At 37.9% G+C, this 23,443-nt stretch overlaps 2 protein-coding genes across 13 annotated transcripts in view; both read right to left on the reverse strand.

Moving 5' to 3' along the window:
* PGAP1 (post-GPI attachment to proteins inositol deacylase 1) overlaps nt 1–2,441 on the reverse strand; it is a 43,407-nt gene extending 40,966 nt beyond the window's left edge. For all 3 annotated transcript variants that reach the window (XM_074872758.1, XM_074872759.1, XM_074872757.1), the window contains exon 1: nt 2,202–2,441. In XM_074872758.1, the coding sequence (XP_074728859.1) occupies nt 2,202–2,354 (153 nt within the window). In that variant the 5' untranslated portion in view covers nt 2,355–2,441. The remainder of the gene's footprint in view (nt 1–2,201) is intronic.
* A 1,047-nt stretch (nt 2,442–3,488) lies between these two features.
* Nucleotides 3,489–23,443, reverse strand: part of ANKRD44 (ankyrin repeat domain 44) — a 144,114-nt gene continuing 124,159 nt past the window's right edge. For 7 of the 10 annotated variants that reach the window (XM_074872770.1, XM_074872767.1, XM_074872769.1 and 4 more), the window contains 10 exons: nt 20,478–20,556; nt 19,352–19,469; nt 18,100–18,316; nt 17,281–17,368; nt 15,276–15,359; nt 13,856–14,001; nt 12,924–13,006; nt 11,644–11,726; nt 10,430–10,521; nt 3,489–8,251 (listed from right to left, as the gene is read on the reverse strand). In XM_074872770.1, the coding sequence (XP_074728871.1) occupies nt 7,986–8,251; nt 10,430–10,521; nt 11,644–11,726; nt 12,924–13,006; nt 13,856–14,001; nt 15,276–15,359; nt 17,281–17,368; nt 18,100–18,316; nt 19,352–19,469; nt 20,478–20,556 (1,256 nt within the window). In that variant the 3' untranslated portion in view covers nt 3,489–7,985. The remainder of the gene's footprint in view (nt 8,252–10,429; nt 10,522–11,643; nt 11,727–12,923; nt 13,007–13,855; nt 14,002–15,275; nt 15,360–17,280; nt 17,369–18,099; nt 18,317–19,351; nt 19,470–20,477; nt 20,557–23,443) is intronic. The other 3 variants (XM_074872773.1, XM_074872772.1, XM_074872771.1) reach the window with 1 other exon arrangement.

Consider the following 23,443-nt stretch of genomic DNA (forward strand, 5'->3'; position numbering starts at 1 on the left):
AAAATGAATGAGCCACCCTTCTTTGGGTCAATGTTGAAAGCAAAAAAACTATACAATCTGTGAGAATTGTACTACCAAAACAATGGGTTTTTTTGGTAAATCACAGTGCTCAAATATTATAACAAAATGGCAACACATAACTTCAAAGAAAAACAGACACAGAGTCATGTTCCATGACAGTGGTGGTAAATTCTGAATTCCCAAGACATTGGTTATATAATTGGTTGTAATGAGCTACAGTAACTTTTTACAGTGTCAACATAGGCTTAATTTTTCACCCTGATTCCCAAAGAAATTAGGCTTATGTAAAAAAGTTCTCATTACTAACTTCCAAATTTCTTACCAAGCTTAGCTGAATAGGACAAGGGTAGGTTAAATTCAAATACTGCAGTTCTACAATTCATGCAAAAAAATATGGTTAAGTACAAAAAAGAAAAAAAATCCAAACCGATTCCATTACTTAGTATTAGCTTGACTGTGAGCTAACCCACACTGTTAGACACAAAAGAAATGAAACTTATGTTTAATTGCTCAAATAGTTGTTTTGTAATGTGATACCCAGTCTGGAAGGGAAGACGGGTAACTCTCACCTGAAATTCCTACCTTGTGATTTCCTACCAATGCCAGCATTACAAAGACATGAAAAATTAAACAACCAACCCCTCCAACAATAAAGAGGTGCTTGAAAAGTACAATACTTCAGCAAACCCCGACAAATTCATAATTTCTCTGCCCACAAAAGTACTGTTTTCTATAAAGTAAAATTGATTGTTCAGGGGATAGAAATTCTGAAAGGCATACAGCCAACTGTGACTTGCATCTCCTGCATGGAGCTACTGCTTACCCCTAAACCTTGCATCTCCTACCAGCACACTTGCCTAAAAGCGCTTAGAATTTAAGTCCTGACATAATGAGTAAATACAAAAGATCTGTGATGGCAGATGAAAATTTCAGGCAACCACCAATAACATCACACAGGTTCTCTTTTGTAGGTTAACATGACTATGTCGAAGTAGCAAATGAAGGTTAACAGATCCAAAAATTAACTTCCTGCTTCATTACCAATTTAGGTAGTAAGGTTTTTTCTTTACTATGCAAGACAACTTGCCACCTGCCTCAGAACAGTTCATTTTTTTTTTTTCCCAACATAGATTATATCCTAGATAATGCTAAATGAATGTTTAGGAAACAACAAAACATGCTTTGGGGTGCTTTTAATAGGACAGAAAACCCTGTAGTAAGAACTACTATTAGAAAGAGAAATTGTTTATGCAGTATTAGCAGTGAAACTAACAGATATTTACATTTTCCTGCTATTAAGCCATACCATGTCTGGAAAACAAGTTCCATCAGCAGCCCTCTCTCTCAAACTGATCCAAGGTTTTCAAAGAGGTTTTTAAAAGGCTTCATTACCAAAGCAAGAGGGACTTCAGACAGATTTACAAGTTATCCCATACGTGGTGGGATGTGCCACCTACAAAGTGCTCACCGCGAAGACTTTGCACTACTGTTCTCCAGCTCGAGAAATACGCTCAGATTTGAATCTTTAGTTATTCACTTTTTTTTTAACACGTTAATTGCTTCATGCTCTATAATGTCACAAAAAGTACAAGACACAGCCTCCTGGGCACTAACAGTGCTGTGAGTGCTGTCAGCGGACCTGGCCCAGCCTCTTCCTTTGCAAAAGCTTGGATGAGCTTTTGACCGGTTTTACCAGGACTACAGGCACTTACAGGTTAGGAAATCGGAAGCTGTTTTATTCATTTTCTTTTGTACAGGCAACAGTACGAAACACCTCGTTACTTTACAGGTAGACAGCTTTTCCCTTCTGTAGCTAGCCAAGGTGCACCATTAGATGATGAAGCCAAAGCAGCGCGTTTCGCCAGATACGCCGACCATGCCAGAACTATTTTTTGCCCCATTTACAGCTTGCTATTCTGCAGACGCCGCCTCAGCCAAGTTAGCTAACCCCGAAGTTACGGGAGCATCTGGCAGTCGCCTGTGCGGTGGCTCTCCCGCGGCTGAGCGCCTTCGGGGCCGTTTTCCTTTCCCTGTGGCAGGGCAGAGGCGGGAAGCCGCGGCGGGCTGCGCCTCAGGCGAGGGGCTCCCGGCTGAGGCGGGCGGGGCCGCCCCGGGACCAGCGGGCTCCCACCTGTTACACCACCGCCCGCTCCCTCGGCGCCTCCCGCCGCCGCACTCACCAGGTACTCGGGGTACTCGTACATGTAGGTCATGCTGCACCGGTTCTCCTCGTAGACGAACAGCACGTCCCGCACCCCCAGCAGCGCCACCGCCGCCAGCGCCCCGTAGAAAAGCGCCGCCAACGCGGGCGGCCGGCAGCCCCCCCGCCCCATGGCGGTGCTGGAGTGGAGCCCCCGTCCCCCCGCGGGCGCTCCGCGCACACAGGCACGGGGGAGCGGAGTGGAGCGGGGCGCGCCACCGCCCGGGAGGCGGGGTGGGCGGGCTGGCGCCACGACCTGGCCGCCGCCGGGAGCGGGAGGGGCGGCCGCCATCTTGGGGAGGTCCCGGCGCTTGGCTGGCCGCCTCCCCCCCCGGCTGAGGAGGGTCCGTCCGCCATGTCGCGGGCCTGGGAGCCATTACGGGGAGGTCAGGAACCTCCCTGCCGACTTTCCCCAAGCCGGTAGCTTGTAGGGGAAGGCGTGTCCACCATGTTGGGGAGGTCGAGTTATGGCACTGGCGGTGCGCTTGCTTAGCCGCGTCTGGCCCGCAGGCTTGCTGCTGCTGACGGAGTGCCGCGTCGGGCTGAGGCCCGTGAGGGGAGACTCCTTCCCCTCACCCCCCTCAACAGGCGGCGGCGGCTGCTCATCAGCGTTTGCCGACTCCAAAATGCCCCCCGGCTGTCTGGGGGCGCGGATTTACCACTGCGCCTCCGCGCTGGCGGCAAGGACAGGGGGTGCTGACAGGAGCGGAGCCAGAGCCTCGGGGCCGTTCACCTTGCTGAAAATAAACCTGCAAACCCCACTGTTCAGGCGCTTTTAAGGTTCCTGTCCTGTTAACCGTTTAGTCAAAACATCCATAAAGCTTCAAGCACTGAATACATAAAAGACGATGGTGGCTGGTGTTGGTTTGGGTTTTTTGGGGGTAGGGGAGCAGAGGTTTTTTTGTGGGTTTTGTTTGTTTCCTTTAATTAAGCCCTTTTAACCACTACCTTTTACTATCTTTAGGCACTTTTCATTGGGTTTTAGTCTCAGTGGGACTGATGCTCCACCCTCACGTACAACACCCCCAATTGCTGGTTGTTGCTCATCAGTGAAAACAGTAAAATATTTAATAACTGGCAAAAAAAAAATTACTCCCCCCCCAATCTACATGGGAAACAATACTAACAGGAGCTTACTAAGACAAGGGGTAGTTACTTATGAGGGAAGTACAAAGCAGAAATAGATGTAGTTGCATTTTCACTGTCACAGCTAAATACTTAAGCCTTTCCCCCTCCTTGAAAAAAAACAAAATTTACTCTTTCCAACTGTATTTGTACCATTTTTATTTGTAAAAATAACCATCTGAATGCATTGCAATAGTAGTTTACAGTTAGGGTTCTTCATTACATTAATACAGCATTCAGTAGTTGAAAAAGTTACTAAACTGTGCTTGAGAAGATTCAGGTTGAATTCCAAGTCATTCACTGAATTAAGTCTCTTTCCTCATTTCATATGTGACATTTCAACTTCAATTTACAAAAGCAAACAATACCGACAAAACCCCACTGAAACCATCAAACAATATTTTATATTGTTTATTACAAATGTTATGCAAAATATAACACTGGCACTAGATTCGTATCACCATAGTTTGTAAAGATATATTGCACATGCTAAAGCAGAAAATATAAGACAAAACCTACAAAACATAAGATATTGGCTTTAATATGTAGATCACTGCATAAGAAACGCATAAAATTACATTTTATACACACACTCAGATTGTCACTAGTTTAAAACGCCCTTTCCTATAACACTGACCTAAGGTTTACTTTTTGTGTAATAAGAAAGCATTTTCAGCACTGCAAAAATTATACATTATTCCTATAGAAATTTAGCATATTAATTTTCATTTCAATGCAGGTAGAACATATGAAAAGAAGAAACACTTTATACATTCAAAGAAGGTTTGAAATGAAAATTTACTGGTAATATATTGCTTTTATAACACTCAAATAAAAAAAAAGACGAGTTTCACAAAACATTTCCATAATACACAAATATAAAAAGGCACTCTAATATTTCTTACATGACTAAGAATAAAAATCACAAAATTTTTTTAAAATCATCCTCAAGATACATAACCAAGTTTCTCAACAGTACAATGAATAAACAATTCATTTCATGTGTTTGTTCTAATTCAATCATCAGGCAGTTGTTTACTGCATAAAAGTACCAAACACATTATGGTGCCCTTTTAGTAGCAATGAACAGAAATCCCCTGAGCTATTTCACAGCAATTTCAGGCAGTCCAGAGGTTGTAACTCAGTATTCATGAGAGAGACTTGCGATCCCATCCTGCTATGGGCTCCACCTGCAGCTGTGGTTAAAACACAGGAAGAAACAACCCTGCTAATACACCTGGGCAGATGGCTGCCCCTCCCAAATAACCTCTGCTTGGTGCAGACACAGGAGTCCTCCATGTACTGTAAATTGCAGGATCCAGGGTTAAGTGCAACAATTATGTATGACTAACTCTACTCTTGTAAAAAGTCCACAGAAAGGCAAGAAGATTATTTACAAGAGTAAAATTATTCCCATGCTTAAATACCTGCCCTAAATTAGAAATTTATTTCTACATGTGATAAATTATGTTACAGATTAACGTACTAGCATAAGAAAAAAGGGATTCTGGTAACTCGTGAGATGTGGGATAGGCCAGTACTGAGTACTTCCAAATGTCTTGCTCATGACAGTTTTCCTCCTAAATACAGCATACTCAAAACACGATGTTCGCAGTGCCCTTAAGATGCTAACAAATCACGTGTTTCTATGATTTTTGGAATATTGCATACTTACATCATTGTTAGTTTACAGAAAAGTTTAATCAATAAAGTTTAGATTTGGTTCCTAGAAGAATCAAAGTAATTCAGTAATCACCTATGCTTCTATAATGCTGTATACATCATCAAGATGCAGCAGTTGTTGGACTACGCAATTACCAGAGTTACAAGGTATTGAAATATACAGAAATATTTTCAGTAACTCTGTATGGTAGCAAGTAAAAATACTGACATTTTTAAAATGGCTGCTTAAAATAATACAGCATCCTCTTTGTAAAGAGGACTCTTTTTTTTCCTAATGAAACAACTTCATGTAGGATAGCGTAACTTTCTGTATTTCAGGGTGAGACTTATAACTAATCCTGCCAAGGAGCCTACCTACATCTCTGGTTAAAATAAGATTAAAAGGCTGATCCTGCTGTTAGACAGGTGGCAGCCATTTCCCATCTGTTTATTTGTTTTCAATGCCATCATTCAACATTAAAAAAGCAAAATTTGGGATTTCTATTCATTTCTGAACAGACACTGCTGAAAACTTTAACAACTGATTTCTCCTCTTATTTTCAGTGCTTAAAGTAAGGTGGTTATTGCTATTCTGCAACTTTTAAAAGCAAAAGCGTTGAGAAAAATCGATCATAAAAATATTATTCTGTGCTATTTCTGAGGAGAAAACCAGCGTTTCAGGTGTTCTGTCATTCTACTGCAGAAAATATAGAGTTGAGGGAAAAGAAATGTTCACCTTTAGAGACACTAATCCTTGTGATTTTTTTGTTGTAGACTTTGGAAATTTGTTAATGTTCAAGGAAATAATATTTAATTTTACCTAATGTTCAAGGAAATTATATCTACTTTTAGCAAACCAAAATAAACCTAACATATAAATTTTTTTCTAATTAAAGAATTGGAATCTGCCAATACATTTTTAACAATTCAGTGAAACATGGCTAAAAACTGCAACTAAAATAAAAATCCTTACTTTTCATTTACCCTGCCGAAAGTCTGCACTGAGGAAGCTCATCTCCTCCTCCCAGCACAGATGTAGGCCTGCAGACAGCCTGAGCATGAACCACAGGAACTTCAACACCTTGACTCCATGCTACACTACGTTTTCCCTTCTTCACTGTAGCTGTACAGTGTTCTCTCACTTGTCTAGCAAGGGGTTGGGATCCCTTTCTTATGCTCTTAAATGAGAGAAGGTGTTTTGCTTTCTGCTTTTTACCCATATAGCCTGTGGACTTAATCTCTGCATTCCATACAAGAAGACAGGCACTCTTCCAAAGTGCATCAGCCCTTCCTTTTTCTAGTCAGGCCATCAGTCTTGCCTAGATTCACATTTCATTTTGCATCATGCCAAATAGTATGCACAAATGCTAACTAGGAGAACAAGCCATAGTTACTATTCCTGGGCATTTGTTTCATTTCAAATAAATATAAACACATTTACATTAAAAGTATATGAACATATTCTTTAGTCTGGAAAAAAAAACACCTGTGGTCAACACATCATCAGTTACAAATGTCAACTTGAAACCTGTGTCATAAAATGTAAAATTCACTGAAGGCTACTCATTACCTCAAAAGTTTATATTTTTATGGTTTAGAAAAACTACTTCATTATGTCACTCACATTTGAAGAAAAAATAAAAGTAGCAAAGTCTTCCATTTAATTACTGAAGCATTTTGGTCCTCTTGGTACAGCTGGTTAGTTCATGATAGCTTTTTGTTTGTTTTTGTTTACAAAGTCTCATTCTTCCTTTTGTAAATCTGTTGCAGATGCGGGTCGTGGTCCATTTGACCTAGAAACTTTGGCAGAAGGAGTAAACATATTCACAAAGTTGACATTGCTTTAAAAGCTGGTGACAGTAGGCTTTTTTAGCATGTATCTCCAATCCCCTGCATGGTCACTACTATGTTTTCTGGTGTTTGGTATATCAACTTTTGGTGTTATGCTTTCATTGCTTTACTTTTGCTCTGTTAATCCAAACACTGGCAAAAGTATTTTAAAATTTGATAATGTTTACAGTAAAAGTTATTTAAGCACAGAAAAGGAAAAAAATCCATTTAAGTTGGCAAGTCATTATAAACTTTTACATACACCTTTGTCTATACCCGATTTCCACACCCACCCTTTTTTTTTTTCCTGGTACTAGATTCATGGTTAATGGCTCAGGTGACAGAAACGTCTAATGACCCTAATTCTGTAGTGCAAATAAATTGTCCATGTTTGTGCTAAATTGAAAAAAAATAAGGGCTAAGTGATTTTCATTTTACACAAGCGGTTCCACTAATGTCCACGGGAAAATATGGTGAGACAAGTAGAATTTGGCCTTAAGAGTTAATAACTGTATTTTTCTAATTGTGTGCTGCAACTAAGAACTGTAAAAAGTGCCTTCTGTACGTTTAAGTGCTTAATACACACAGAATGTAAAAGGTTTCATTTCCTGTAGAAAAGTAATACAGGCAGTTTTAAGATTTACAGCTTTACCTTTGGTTTGTGTAAAAAAATTATCTAATTATCAGACCCCCTGGAAGCAGGAGACGGACAAACACAGGAAAAGGGTGATGCTCGAATCTATGAAGGCTACACTGGAAATATATTTGTTTACTAAAGGTACAGCTAAAACATGTAAGAACTTTTTACAAATAGTTCCCTGTTTATTTGTGCTGTCAAAAAGAAAAAAGGCATTTTCTCTTTTTCTACTTAAAATAAGAGGTAGAGACTTTCCACAGGGGCACTTAGGGCCTAAAGAAAACATCAGAAAACTAAAAAGCTGCAGAACACTAATGGGAGTATGTTCCAGTAAATCCCTCTAACTTTGTTATTTCAAGGCTTGATTCTCATCAACACTACGAATCTTTCAATACCTACTTGTCAGGAATAATAATTAAGAATATAGCCGTGGGTTTTGAGCTGTTTAAAAAGACAAAAATAAAGCTGAAATGAAATAATAATGAAAAAAAGTTTTTGAATACCAAAAAGTCAAAATGTTTCAGAATCCGAATCATTTTCATTGTACCCATCCACTGTTCCTATGTTATTACTCAAGGGCTTATTGTAAGAGTTAATGCTACTCATACTGGAGCCATCGCAGAGATGTGTTCTGCCCAAATTGTCTTTTTTAAAACAAACGAAGTTGAAAGCCGTCATTGAACTGGAAGGAGAAAAAGGCATCATGGTAGCCAAAATGAGTGCCAGGCAGTCAGCCACGTCTTTGTTAGGAGCGCAAGCCAGGGCTGGCGTATGACCTGGGCACAAATGCAGACAAGGCAATGGTTAGTACTAAGGGTACTGAGAATGGCGCTGAGCATTCCTCATGTACATCTCTAGATGACGTCGTAAGCAGGAGATGTATGTTCAGTTACAATCATGCCAGGCAACAGGGGTATGTTACTTATTTTAAATTAGACATGCTGGGAAAATACACACTTTACAGAGCATTTAAATCACTGTGACCACAACAAGCACTATTTTTTTAAAATCAGGCAGCAAACAGACTTCACGATATGAATAAAAGCACTTGCTAAACACAGTTCTACAGCACAGACGGTATGATGAATACAGAACATGGGGAGTACAGCGACAGGGACAGAAACTGGCTTCAGTTTCTGTGCGTATGAACAAGTCTCATTCTGAGAACAATGACTTTCATTAGAACATAAAAGATATTAGTTTAAAAATATTTTGAAGTAATAAACAAACGGTTTTATCAGTTGTGTATCTACTCAACTCAGAAAGCAGTTTATTTAGGAATTAAATTAATAGAGAAAAGAATTAGACCGGTGCACTTGGTAGAGGTATAGCAGGTATGGCTACGTGGATGTTTAATTACCCAAATTAACATTATGTTAGAAAAATAATTACTATATTCAGAAAGCATGGCATACACTTTAAATATAATGTTAATATTACACAGATGTCAGTAAAACAAAGAACTGGGGGGCTATTAAAAGTTTGTCTTCACTGCAGTTTAACTTGGCTCCTGTCCAAGCGCTGCCCCTAAAGCAGCTCTTCACGTATGCAAATCTTGGAAACCAGTATGCTGATCACGCCATCTATACATTTTGAAGGCTGCTGTGTAGTGCTCCAGCACTTTCCAACAAATCCTCCTTTACGCTAAGAGCAAACAAATTCTTTTGCAGATGGCTGAATCCTAAGCGCTGCAGCAATAGTAATCTGAGGCAATGGCTGCTACTGATTCCTACTGCCTCAAGGAAGCCGAGAACACCTGCAGTGTAGATGAGTTTGTGGACAAATGTGAGTACATTTTTGTAGCAAACTACCCACATTTAAGCACTGACTGCAGTGAATGCATACCCTAAATGGAATTTCCTCTTCCACAGAGTTCCAAGCTGGAATATTCTTTAGAGTTGTACTTATACTAAGATTGTACTTAAAATTCCTCTCTTTTAAACTGCGTGTGCAATTGTTCCTAGAAGAGTTAAATGTGTATAAAATTTAAACTTAATTTTCATTTGTTACATACATGCAAATTAGCTGGATCTGTATGTACAACTTTAATGATAAAAAATGTGGTTAGAAGCTAGTCTGGGTCATTTTTCTGTCCCCTATCTCTAAAACGAGGTTACGGCCAGATGACTTCAGCAGAACTCATTCATGCAAGTATATCTAGGTAGCATTTGTAAATACTCACCACTCAGTTCTTTTCATCCATAGATCTCAAATGTCTTGCAATGATGGGTGAGTATTATTATAGTTACATTACAGATATGGGAAAATGGAGGTACCAAATTGTTACAATAATGCCATGAAGTCAGTATTGTAAGAAAGACCAGCTTATTTCAGGAAGACATTTTTGAAAACATTAATTATAGAAGCACAGCCCTCTATGGGCTTTATAATGTTTAGGGAAGGACTTCATTGAGATCTGAAACAAAATTATCAGATTTATTAACTAATCGGGTATTTTATGAGGCAACAGTAATTTACTTGCATCTTGGATTAGGTCAGACAATTGGTAAGCACAAGCTTTGCTCTCAGAATGAACTAGGACACAATCAAACGTATGTTGATGGTTTTCTTCCTACCCATTAAAACATGCGCTGATTGAATGCATAATCCTTAATTCTTCTGCAAGGCGTCAGAATTATCCGGTGCCACTTGCATGTTTAGGAAATTCAAGTTACCACTGCACTCAAGCATTAAAAAAAGACTAGCTGTTGACAGTACATGCAAAATGAACAGTAAAAGGGACCGCTGTGATGTATAGAATACATTTTTATATTCAAGAAAAATAAATAGTATCTTGGTTTTTTAATAGGTACTCACACAGCTCATTGTCTGTTCTTGGAAGGATAAAAGCATCAATGATGTCTATCATCAGCTTTTAAGTCTATTGCTTTGGTCTGTTGTAAAATTACCTGTTAGGTCCTACTGAAGATTGTCAAAGTGTATTATTTACTTACCATTTTCATCTACTGCTAGGACACATGCCCCTTTGGCCAGCAACTCTTCAACCACCATCTTTAAGCCATTTCGTGCAGCAATATGGAGAGGTCTACAAAAACATAACAACTAAATTCAAGGTCAGTTTAAAACAGACTTTCTAAAAAGTGAGATAATGCTTAAAGCATACCCAGCATCAGAGAGAGAATGTTTTCCTTCTTTGGATCATTACAATTATATTGTAGACGTTAAACTACATTACAGCCTTTAAAATAATCCTCATGTTCCACATCTATAAAATATATGTGCAAGACAACTATAATTACCTTTTACATACACAAAGACTGCTTAATACTTTCCAGTCTAAAGGCTTTCTTTAAAAAGCTCTAATTTTTCCACTGTTTGCAGCACATAATTGACATTTAAAAGGAAAATTAATCTCAGACTGAAGAAATGCTTTTGTTCCATCCTTAATTCTGGCTACTACAGACTGCTCAAAATCAACATATTGCCTTTTTATCCTTGAATACTCAATTGCTAATCTTCATTACTGCAGAACAGCTGGAAATTAAAAATAACCAGTGGTTTGCTCCTTTCCTGGGCCAACACCCAATGGTCCTGTTTGGGGGCAGCTAATGGGACAGGAAAAACAATTTCGTATTGCAGAGGGGAAAAAAGGGTTAAGAGGGAATGAATTCTTCTGCAAGCACTAGATGATCTGCCACCTGAACTCGTGGTTCAATCTTCTACTGTGGGATCCCCCATCCCAGTCAAACATTTGCAGCTGGAGTAAGAATATCGATGGTTCTAACTCTTCTGATAATGTACGGTGTGAATGAGAGTTACACATAAAATATCACCTAAAAAACCCTCTAAAAATTAAATGTATCACCTTAAGTCTAAATAAATTATTTAAGGTGAAGCTAAAAAAGCTAGGAAGTGCCAGATGTACACTTTTTACACATTCACGTGATTAACAGACATTTTGATACAGTCTTCAAATAAATGACCTCATATAATTTTTCCACCAGATCATGTATAGAATTGGTGTCAAAGAAATAAAAATTAAAAGTGAAAATGCAATACAAATCTGGCCTTTTCAAGGGCAAGCACTCAAACACCCCCAGAAATTAACTTTTTTGTTCTATGAAAAAATCTGAGACATGAATTTGAAATGCTAAATTGTAATCTTCTGGTAAGTCAACTGAACTTGAGAGGATCAGGCTATACTTACGTCTGTAATGCATTATTTTTTGCATTAATAAGGCTCTGTTCTTGTATCTTGTCAAGTATTAACAAGGCACATTTTTCATGACCCTGTAGTTGGGGAAAAAAGCAAATAGTGTTAATTTGCTGAGGAGTTTGAAATTGAGACAAAAGAAATTTTACATATAAAAGTGAAATTTAATAACTCAGTTTGAAATACAATACCTGCTACTCAGTTTATAAGGATATATAAGTAGCAAGTGAACTGTAGGAGCCTTAAAATACCATTTACGAACTGCCACTGCTAGGATGCTTTAGCGCGTTTAGAAATTTAGACATTCACCTGTCTTTCAACCCTCCATTCATTATATATGAATTCACCTCCTCAGCTTTCAGAGAAGACTACTGTTTCTCTTGAGAGAGCATTCAATGGATTATTTATTAGAACTACATAGTAACATAGAAAGAGATAGTTTAATCTCAGAAATGAATACTACACTTTCTGGGTCTTTACAGGCCTTTCTGCATTATAAATAAGCTACTACAAAACCCCTTTGATGTGAGAGCGCTAACAATGAAACTTTGCAGATAATACAGATCCGGGCCTTAGTTCCAACACTGAGCACAGCAAGTTGGGGATGCCAAGCCTACAGCCCTGGCAGGTGAACAGCTGCCTGAAAGACCTTGAGAATTCAGTGAGGCTCATGTGTCTGCAGAAACCGGAGTAATACTATCACACTGGAATCCAGTCTGTGGATAGAAGCAAAAGAAAAGAGAGGGAAAAGAAGCAAAAGCCCAAGAGAGGGAATCCCATGGGCATTTCTTCTTGCAGAAACAGCGGTAGCAATTTGAATTAAGAGGAAGAAAGGGTGGGAAAAGACACCACCACTAATCTGATCAATGTTTCTGGTTTTACTGCTACAGAGCATAAGGAAAAATTCTGGGTTCCTTCTACAGAAACTGGAGAATAAGAAAAAAGAATAAATACCTTCTTTTTTTTGTTGTTGTCACTGAACCCACGTTAAGCTACTTTACAGTGAGATTATTTGGTAAAATCTCAAAGGATTTTCCATTATTTCTCCTAGTTTCCCTTCCTTATATTTCAGTTGTCATAAGAGGCATCCATATTTTCTCAATTTACTAAACCTTGAAACAGACTTGAGAAAAAACTTAGACCAATGCTCCCTTCCTCACCACAAGCTTGATCATGACATTTCCACTGCAGAAAAAATTTTAGGAGCATAAACACACACATATAGACATACAGACTATGACAAGAATAGAAGCATACAGAGGTCTTCAACTTACTTTACTGCTAGCCAAGTGCAAAGATGTATTTGAGTCCTTATCTTTTAATGTCAGGTCAGCCTTGGCAATGTTCACCAAAAAGTCTGAGGTATAGAATAGGTATCAATGAACAAACCCAATGGGCAGATGAACATGTAAAAACAGAGGGAAAAAAATTACTATTTAAATATACATGTCCATACATGCTAATCAATTAAGTTTTTATGTGATGTAAGCTTTATGAACATGAAGTGAAAATAATGAATGAGAACAGACTCATCTTGTGCAGTTAATCAGCAAGCAAAGGCAGAGCTAACAGCTCGTTCACTGTGCCCCAAACTGTCAAACATATTATTTATAAACTTCCCCGTTTGCAGATCAGCAAGTTCTGCCTGAATCACCTTCTCCTGAGCACAACTGTGGATCCTGCTTTGAGAGTACTATGGATATAGAGAATTTAGGGTGCAGTCTGTGCTGTTGAAGGTGGAGAAAAGGGAATTCTGTTAAGCCAGTATGACCCTAATCTGTATGTCTACAGTATGTTTTCAGTCTAGCCTGGAAAAGCAGCTGCTGATAGCTGCAATTGTAAGAATACAACTTCCTATAATAGAGCAGGGGAAAAAGGTTACACAATCTTTTTCACACATGCAGTTTTATTGCTCCATAAAATCAAGGAAGTAAACAGGAGAACAGAATTACTCCCCTCATGCTCTTTACAGTGTGCTCTTAGGAGGAAGTAAGACTCAAGTTTGTTATTGCAAATGTTCACCAAGACTGCTGAGGAGCAATGATTGACAAGAAAAAGAATTTTTTTACAGATGTAAAGGTAGCTTCTTACAGACATCCACACAATTTATTTTTCTTCCTTAGTTTTCACAGGAAAAAGACCACCTACTTGGGATAGTAACCGCAGTAGCACTCACCCTTCAAGACAGAGGCAAGGATGTACTTACCTACAGCACCTACGTGACCGTTTTGAGCTGCCATCATGAGAGGTGTTTTCCCTGCGTGATCCGCAGCATTCACTTGTGCGCTGTGAGTCAGGAGGAGCTGGAGGCACTCCACGTGATCCGCGAAGGCTGCTGCGTGAAGGGGTGTTCTGTGGGGAAAGTAACACGACCACAAGCTGTTGCTAAAGAACAACAATATTCCTGTTTACTTACCTTCCCAAGAAACTGAAACAGAAAGACACTTTTTTTTTTCTATGAAACTTTTGAGTTATCACCAGGGGAACGTTACACTAGCAGCATCTGAAGTAAGTTAAATAATATTTACAGTCTCTGTTCTGGTGCAATATAAACTTTATAAAAAGGGAAGCATAAGGTGGATATGATACTGTGGAGATGTGACACTCTGGAGAATCTCATATTAGCAGCATATTTGATTTAATGGAGCATACTGTGTAGTATGAAAAGCAGTACAATCCATCATTCTTATTCACCTGATTATTTTTTTTTTAACAAGCCTAAGATGGGAAGAACTATCAGAAAAGAACAGATCCATTATTTAAAAAACTGAAGTACTTTAAGTTATAGTCAAAAACATTGCAGCAACAAACAACAATAACAGTATTACTATAAAAGGCAGAAGGAATTCTATCCACTTTGAAAGTTACCAGTTTCCACAAGACTGAGACAGTAGAGAGACAGCTGTCTCCCTATGACATTTTGGGTCTGAAGTGTGACTAACAGAGATGAAAGACAGTTGGTACACAGCCCAGCTCATAATGTTACTTCAGGTTCTGCCTCTCAGTAGGGGTGAGGTTGTATTACCTTTACAGGAGTAAGTAATCACCATTACTGAAGGTCTTGAATTTGGTTTAATTAATAGAAAAAATTAGTAACAAATTTTTAGAATTTCAGGAATTTTAATTAAAAATAAATCTCTACACACACGCACAGAAGATTATAAGCGTGACAAATTAAGGATTTGGCTTGCTGTATCAGTATTATTTTGCTGCACATGTTTTGAGCTCTGCGCCCTCAGAGTGCTAGCATAACATTAAAGCTTTTAATTACTTTTCTATACATACATAGTATCACTCCATTTAGCAAAGATAAATGTGTTTATTTAACAAAGACAACTGGTTCAGGTAAACAGCCTATAGTCATAGCTGTTCTAAACAAACAAAACACTATTTCTTTTGTATTTCTTTTCATATGTACTATGAAATTGAATGCTTCATAGCACTCTTGCTTCAAGTGAGCCACCATTTAACTCTCTTGCAGTGTAAACTCCTGTCTGAAAGTCAGCATGACAAGTCTTAGCTCAACCGTATCAGATAAGGATTAGTTCCAGAGGTTCAGAAATAATTATGAAAAATACTAGATGGATTCATGAAGATGAAATGCAATTTGTTTAAGAAACTATTACCTTCCTTTATCATCTTTGCAATTGACAATGCTGGCATCGATGGCTCCGATGAGCAGTGATGCACAGTTTTCATGATCATTGATTCTGCCAAAGAAAAAACGTTTTCAAGAAGGTAAAAAGTCTACATCTTTTCCCATTTTCCAATATTAATTTACCACACTTCCCATTAATATTTCTTATCGGTTCTAAGTTATCCTAACATACCTTTGCATAATTCTTTTAATCACATTTTTGATTATTTATCATCTCTCCATTTAACAAAACTGCATCTGCTACTATGAATTTCAGTCTCAAGCAAAGCTGATCCTGTAATTCACTATGCACAAATGTAACAAAGTGCAGCACAAACCTAGGATTAAAACCTTGATACCTTAAAATCTTTTAGTTTAAATGTCAAACACACCTGGATCTGGAAAGCACTCAGTCAGAGATACCTACATATAGAAAGCTTTACTCTAATGCTTTAGGTTCTGAAGCCCACATTTCTTCAAACCCACACATTTAACACTTTTTCTTGATGGATGTACTCAATGAATACTCTTTCTGGTTATTGTTAATTTGTCTCATTTCATTATGAAAATAAACAGTGTTTAGAAACAGTATTGGACACATAGTATATCTAATACACACTGCTGGATTAGTAGCTGTTTTCATTTTAAATTTGCATGCATTTTTAAGTTGCACACATTTTTAATGGGTTTGAAAATAACATACTAGTTTAAAAGAATATCAATATTGAGAAAAAAATTTTCAAAGCCATCACTAGAAATTCAGATTTCAAATTTCAAAATATTTCAGCCACAAATGATTTTAAGCAGAGTAAAACCAGTGCTTTATATATGCTTTTATTTCTCTAATATATTGTGGTTTTTACAATTTCAAAGTTTGATACATGACAAATTACTTTTCCACTTTCCAATGATGTGGACTGTAGAAGGAAAGCCTACACAATAGTAACTCCTATCATTACTTCTAGAAGACATTCATTCTTCTAACAGAACACAGAATAGAATACAGTCATTCTAATTGTTGGCAGAAATTAGGAAAGTTTGCATTTGTTTTTTCAGTGCTTAGTTCCTTACTTCTGATCGCTAACGTTTTAATAAGCATGTTAGGTCCTACAAACTAAAGTAATCTTTCATTTTTAAAAAAAATGCATTTGCAATTATGTTATGAAAAGTTATGATTTTGCTCTATTAGAATCCTTCCCATATGAAAATATACTGCTTTATTTGAATTATGAATATGTATAAAATACATGCGTGGAAGATTAATAACTCATAATAGCCACCACCTTTTTGTTGTTTATAAGTAATATGAGAACTTTGGATACAGAGTGTGCCTCTATAACCAATCAATCCCTTTGGCTGGGACCTGGGTAAGAAGTACCAAACCTTCAAGAGATTATCTCAGAAGGAAAAAAGACCATGAAGAAAATTGGTCTGAAGAACATTCAGCTGTCTTGGAAGAAATATGGCCTCCACAGAACAGCATTCTAGCATGACACAGATTGTTGTTTCAAACGCTTCCTTCATTAACACTTTGTTCCTATTGCTAAAAAAGGATTGATTCTGACATTCTGATTCTGACAAATTTCTTAACTTTCAGCCGTTGGGTTTCAAAGGAACCTCAAGAGCTCATACTTACACGGACCAAGGCACTATAGCCCAGGTCATGGCCTAAGAATGGAAGAGCTATGAAGTTCCAGCCTGTGTGAAGAAAAGGCATAGGTCTGTAGTTGTAAGCAAGGGAAAAGAAACTAGAAAGGGAGCAGAAATGGAGCTATTTAATTAGAAGTCAGAATTTCATCAAACAGCCTAAATGTATGAAATTTTTGCAAAAATACTCTTTATTCTGGCACTTTTTCAGCAGAAGCATAAGCGCAATTTTATGATCAGCTTTAAAATTATTTGCTCATGCAAAAAAAAAAAAAAAGCTTTCTTCTCATACTGCTATTTTTTCCAGACATATACTAAAGCACTTGTTACTGGAGATTTCTACTTACACGGCACAGTGCAATGGAGAGAAGCTATTACCATAGAATGTGCGGAAAAATTTTTGTTCCAATAGTACCTCTATGCAGTTCTCATGACCTATAAGAGATCAGACATTTCAGTGTTGCACAAAGCAAGTAATTCACTTCATTCATATTAGGCTTCTATAGATTAGAATTTAACACTAAATTCAAAGCTGAACACAATGTGTATATAAGCTCTTATGCGATTAAATTATAAACAGTTTGGGGTTTTTTTATGGCAGCAGGAAGATAGATCCAGGCTAATATTATCACTTACTGAAAAAAAGGAAAGGAAAAAAGATGTCTTTTTTATGTGATGTTATGTATGTTGCCTTACACATCTCCAGAGATGGTTTTAAATGATGGTATTAGGAAGCTTTATCCTTATTTTAAGCAACAAGTTCAGATTATCCAGTTTAGAATAATCAGTTCAGTTCAGAATATCCATCTATTCACTAGTCTCTTGCATCAATAAATAAGAAGATGACACCTCAAAGGAGCATTCCTAGCCCCACAGAAACCAATGAGGATTTCATCACTGATGTCACTAAAACCAGAATTTCACCCTGGCCTTCTGTGACTGGAAGCAAACGAGCTGCAAAGCCACTGGGAGGTATGGCTGGAATTTCCCTGGCTTTGGAAGGGAAGGGTGAACATAGCAAATGCTAACTGCGGAGAGCAAGTAGAGGGGAGATAATTTGCCTCTTCATTTCAAGCTTCTCAAAGTCTTAGGCTGCTTTGTTATCACATTTCCCTAAAACTGAGGCCACATTTGAACTTGGCAAAAGTCCACAGGGAGAAACTTACCGTTGTAACAAGCCCAGTGCAGCGGTGTATAACCTTGATTATCTTTCAAACTGCAGTCTTCCTCTGAAAGTGCTATCTGCAGTAATTCACTCAGCCAAGTGGCGTGACCCCGAGCTGCTGCAAAGTGCAGAGGTGTTCTGCCCCTGGTGTCTTTACATAAAATAGATACTTCTTTCTCTAACAGCATCTGAACACACTCTTCATGCCCAGTCATAATCTGATAACAAAGAAATTAGTAAAGACGTTGACATAATACAGATTCTTGCCTAGGAAATATGGAATGATTGACGCCTGTGAATATGAAATGGCCTGGATGGGATTCAGAAGGCAGAGATTAAAGCTCCTTTGCTCCATGAGTACCTGTGGTAACTGAGACACTGACATGTATTTGGTGCTGTCTTTCAAAGGCATTGATCCCTAGTCTGTGGAAGAGACTCCACTAGGTGAGGCACAACACCAAGGAGGAGTTTAAGGCTAAGGAAACAGATGTACAAGGGGTGATGTTCAGAAAACCTGAGTCTAGCTTCTCAAAACCATGTATGAATGTGAGAGAAGAACTGAGGAAAAAAAGGATCAAGAATATCATCAGAAATATGTAAAGCTGCTTTAACTGCTGGTGAGCTACTATCAGCGACCTCTGTATCATATATAGGTTAGCTTTGGTATCTTGGGCATGTTCATGTATTGCTATCAAAACAGAACAGAATTTTTATGCCACAGCTTTTATTATGGAATTGTGCTGGACTCCTAAGCTGAACTGCTTGCTTCAGGTATCATAGAGTTCTGTGTAAATGTCACCTCCTGCATCAACTTTGCATTGGGTAAGAAGCTGACTCCTAGAAAAGATTAGACCTGCCTCAAGTTTCACTGCCTCTAGAAAAAACTTAAGGCTTACTTATTTACACCATCTTCCCCAAGAAAAATGAAAATAACTGCTGGGCAGTTCTTTTAAATAAATCATTTTCAGAATTCATAAGGTGCTCAGTTATAATAATAATGACTGCTATTGTAAAGTGTCTAGAGCCAAGAAAAAAATGGTCTAATCAGTATTTTAGCTAATTAATTAAAGAAAACGTGAAATAAAGTCAAAAGCAGAACATTACTGAGAGCAGATCTGTCCTGCTTTTTACCTTATTGACTGTGCTTGGTCATTTTCCAATCATTTACAGTATTTCCTACATTCAATATCCCTGTGCTTGTCAGTTGTAGTCACAGTAAAACAAATAATTAAGAATTATAAAAATTAAGTCACCCCTCGATGTAAAGCTGTGCATCCCAGGAGATCAGCTGCATCTACAGATGCTTCTTTTTCAAGTAATAAAGAAACAGCATCAATGTGCCCATACGCCACTGCAAGCATTAGTGGGGTTCTAGAAAAAAACAAAAACAAACCAGTCACAGCTATAAAAGTACATATGACTTGCCACTGCTAACTTACAGGAATAGAGAAATCAGGAAGCCCTGCATTTCTCTCTGTTCCTACCCACCATACATAACACCCAAGTGAAGACCTCTTGTATGAAATTATTAAGATGTTTAACAACAAACTACCATGACTGAAATGGAAACAAACTCATTTGTAAGCAGTTTACAGAGCAACATCATTCAAGACAATCACCTACAATTATTGTCACCTCCAGCGACACATCAGCTTTACAATGCCCACTTGCTGTGAATGAAGTCCCTGCTAGTTACCAAGATGACAATCACCCAAAGCATTTCTTTTGCAAATGCTGGCAGTTACTTAAAGGGGATGAAGGGACATAAGGAAACTATTCAAGCAAAAATCTGGACTAATATATCTTCCATTTTTTTCTGAAAGCATCTATTCTCCTTCTATTCTTAGATAAGGCTAATACCATTTAAAATTATATGTACAGTCAGATATGTTCCAGGCACCCCAAACGAACTTTTTAAACCATTCACATTTTCACTTCAAAAATGTACTTTATTCTCCCTCTATAACTCATTTAAAGAGAAGTAAAATTTTTGTAGGAACATCTCAGATGCATGTGTCACCTCAAATAAACATACCGTTTCACTGCACCAGCCTAATATACCAAGTAAACCCTGAAATAGCAATGTTTAGAAAGAAAAAGACTCTTTATAGAAACATCTCAGAAGCTTGTTAGTTTTTATTGGATCTGGCCCTTAGCATCTATGAAGAATTGTTTAAAGTATGAAGCAGAGGCTAAGATTAATGAATAATCCTTTCCACATGGCTTAGATCAACTGAATGTGTACTTTATAACCTCTGCCAAATTCTATGAGGAGAAGTGCAGGAAATACAGTATTTCAAATAAATGATTTTTTTTGTGAGAAATCTGAGATGTTATTTGAATCACAGAGCTGAAAAAAAAATCATGAAGAAAACTTACTGTCCTTTGGCATCTGTCACATCAGGGTTGTCTGCAACTTCTAGCAACAACCGTAAACAAGGTGTATGGCCATTAATGACTATAAAGAAAAAAAAAGTATGTTTAATTAAAACATGTTTAATTTCAGATACCTTTCCATTGTAATGCTTATGGATAAGAAATTTCCTTACAAACAAGGAAAACATTCCACAGTGTAAGAAATTAATATTCCCACAATTTTCATTTAACTTGTGCTGATGAGATGGTGAGCTGTTCTTTCCCTGACCTCAGTAAGACAAGGATTAGTTCTCTCACATACAAAAATCCCAAATGAATAAAACAGAAATCGTGATTTTCACTACTGAGAAGACTTCTACTAAACCACACAGCATTTCAAAACCCCTCAGACCAAGCAGGCAGACAAGGCTTTCTGCGATCAGATTTGGAACACAGTAAGAAGTACGTTGGCAAGGCTCATTAATTTTGTGTACACTGTACAAGCAAGTTCTTCAGTGCTGCTATGAAAAAAGAAGCATCTGCAAAGAATGACCAATGATACAAATGTCATATGCATAACAGCACATAACACCAGAGACTAAAGTTCCCTTTGGGTTTTTCCATTTTTTCTCGTTTAACATTATTGGAAGCCACAGCTAGTTCTCAAAAACAGAGTTTGCTTTTTAAACTGTAACCACTGCTGTTGGAAAACAGCTCTGAGTCACTACATTTTGCGGGGCCTGACACTGGAAACTCATCTGTGTGTCAGCTGGTTTAAAGGCTTCAGCCTTCCATGGGATGAAAAGAACAGTATTTTCTTATTTGAAAAACAATAATTCCTGTACTCAGTAGATATAGATTGTGTTTGTATTACAGCAAGTCATGCATTCACACAGCCTACACCCTGTGGGCTGAGGCAAAACCCTTGGACACCACCTATGTCACATCATTCTGGCAGAGAAACAGGCGCACATCATCACATTTAAATCAGTCATCCAAAAATACTCTTGGTTGGTCTACCCAGAAAAATAAAATACATTTTTAGTTATTTACCACTAACTAATGCCATATACGTAACATGTAAACAGTTCTACAGGGCTGATGAGTCACTGGCTCGGGGGGGGAAAAAAAAAAAAAATCTGTTCTTCCTCCCAGCAGGAGGAAGAGAAATCATAACTTGTTCACAATGACATCTGAAAAGGATTTTGGTAGATGAGTTTTAGAACAGATTCTCCCAGAAACTCTTAGGAGCTGACCCAGTGATTGTGAGGCATCGCACACCCTGCAGGAAACATTAGCTTTGCCAACAGAGCTGCAACACTAACACTAGGGGAACATTTGCAACAGATTCCCCAAACTAGCCAGAAGAAAGACTGGTGGTAATAAAATTATACAGGGAACATATGATTTTGGCTAAGGAAATTCTCCATATTATGAGGCCAGAGGAAGTCTATTCCCTGAGGGGGCCAGATAGAAAAAAGAAATACTTCATCAGGTGATTTCTCTACTAAAGTTACAAATCCCTTTACTGAAAGGAGCTCTGCAGAATCCTGTAATCCAACCCACCACTTCAGGTCTCCTTAACTGTTGTGTTCAGCAACTGTGCTTGTGTAATTAGAAGGAATGAAGGCAAACACGTTTAAGGGGATGGGCACACATGCCTTCTGGTTCCTTTCCAGTGCACAGTATTGCATATGCAAGTGTGCAAACTCGCATTGTCACTCAAGGGATTAAATCAGCAAGAATTCTGTTTGATTTCTCAAAATATGCCAATTTACCTCTTACACTTGCACTGCAAGAAAAAACCACTAATACTGCAGTGGTACCACGCAGAGTTGCCGATAGGTGACATCATTCTTTGCTAAAACCCTCCTAAACAAAATGTATTGTTATGAAACAGCATAATAAAAATCATCAGATTGCAAGTGGTTTTTTATAGTTGGAGACAGAAGCTTTACTCCAGAGGTAATTTCCACAGAACTCCGCACAGCTCTTGAGTGTCTTAATGGATATTTACCCAAAGTGCACTTATCTCACAATTGAAAGCCTCCAAATTCATGACAGTGATAAATTTCCTTTACTAAGAATTCAGATATTCACTCTGTCTGTACAGTATTTTCCCTTCTGCTTAAGGTATATGTTCTCTTTAGGGTCTCATTCCTGTGTGTAGGATTTTCTTGCCTTTTTTTTAATACATACTTAACTTATTTTGCTTCACTGCAGATTTAAAGAACATTTTGCTTGTATCCCTGGAATTATTTTTTTTTTTTAATCTGAGAAGCAAAAAAGTATCACAGACCAGAAAAGTCTACAACAAATCTTCCTACTGGTTTTACATGGAAGGCACTCATACTACAGTGATGAGGGCAATTAAAAAATAAGTTAAAACAGGAAAAAAAAACCCACCACAATCAGAATTTGTACGAAGGTAAGAAATGTATGTATTAAAATAATTCTACTGAACAAATTACTAAGTTCTATTCAACAGATTTATTCAACAAATTCATATCTTAAGTCAGAGCTGCTAACAAAAATATGGCTATGTCACTATAACCAAATTTTTAAATAAAAGCAAAATCATTGCTATAGTGATGATGTACAAAAGTCACACCTTGTTTGTCATCAGACCTCCAGCTATATTTGAAGTGACTACAGGAAAGCTCTTGACCAACACAAGTCCAGTTTTGCGGTGGCACAGATCTTGATTTAAATTAAGCCAACAGTTTTAACAGGGTGAGGATCAGCTGGACATAATATTTTGTCTTTTTATCAAAAACAACTAAAACCCCCTCTCACTGAATTCTGGTCTCAAACTTGTGATATGTAAACTCTGGTAGCACATCTCTATACGATTAATTCATTGTTGGGAGTAATGTTCTCAGTTCTGATGCAAAATTTAAGAAGGCAGAAAGCATTTTCTAGTATGCTGTGAAGATCTATTACATGCATTTTCTTCAGTACTGCAAACAAAACTTGTAAAAGTCTATTTG

This window comes from Strix uralensis, chromosome 6, assembly GCF_047716275.1.
Source record: "Strix uralensis isolate ZFMK-TIS-50842 chromosome 6, bStrUra1, whole genome shotgun sequence".
Taxonomy (NCBI): Eukaryota; Metazoa; Chordata; class Aves; order Strigiformes; family Strigidae; genus Strix; species Strix uralensis.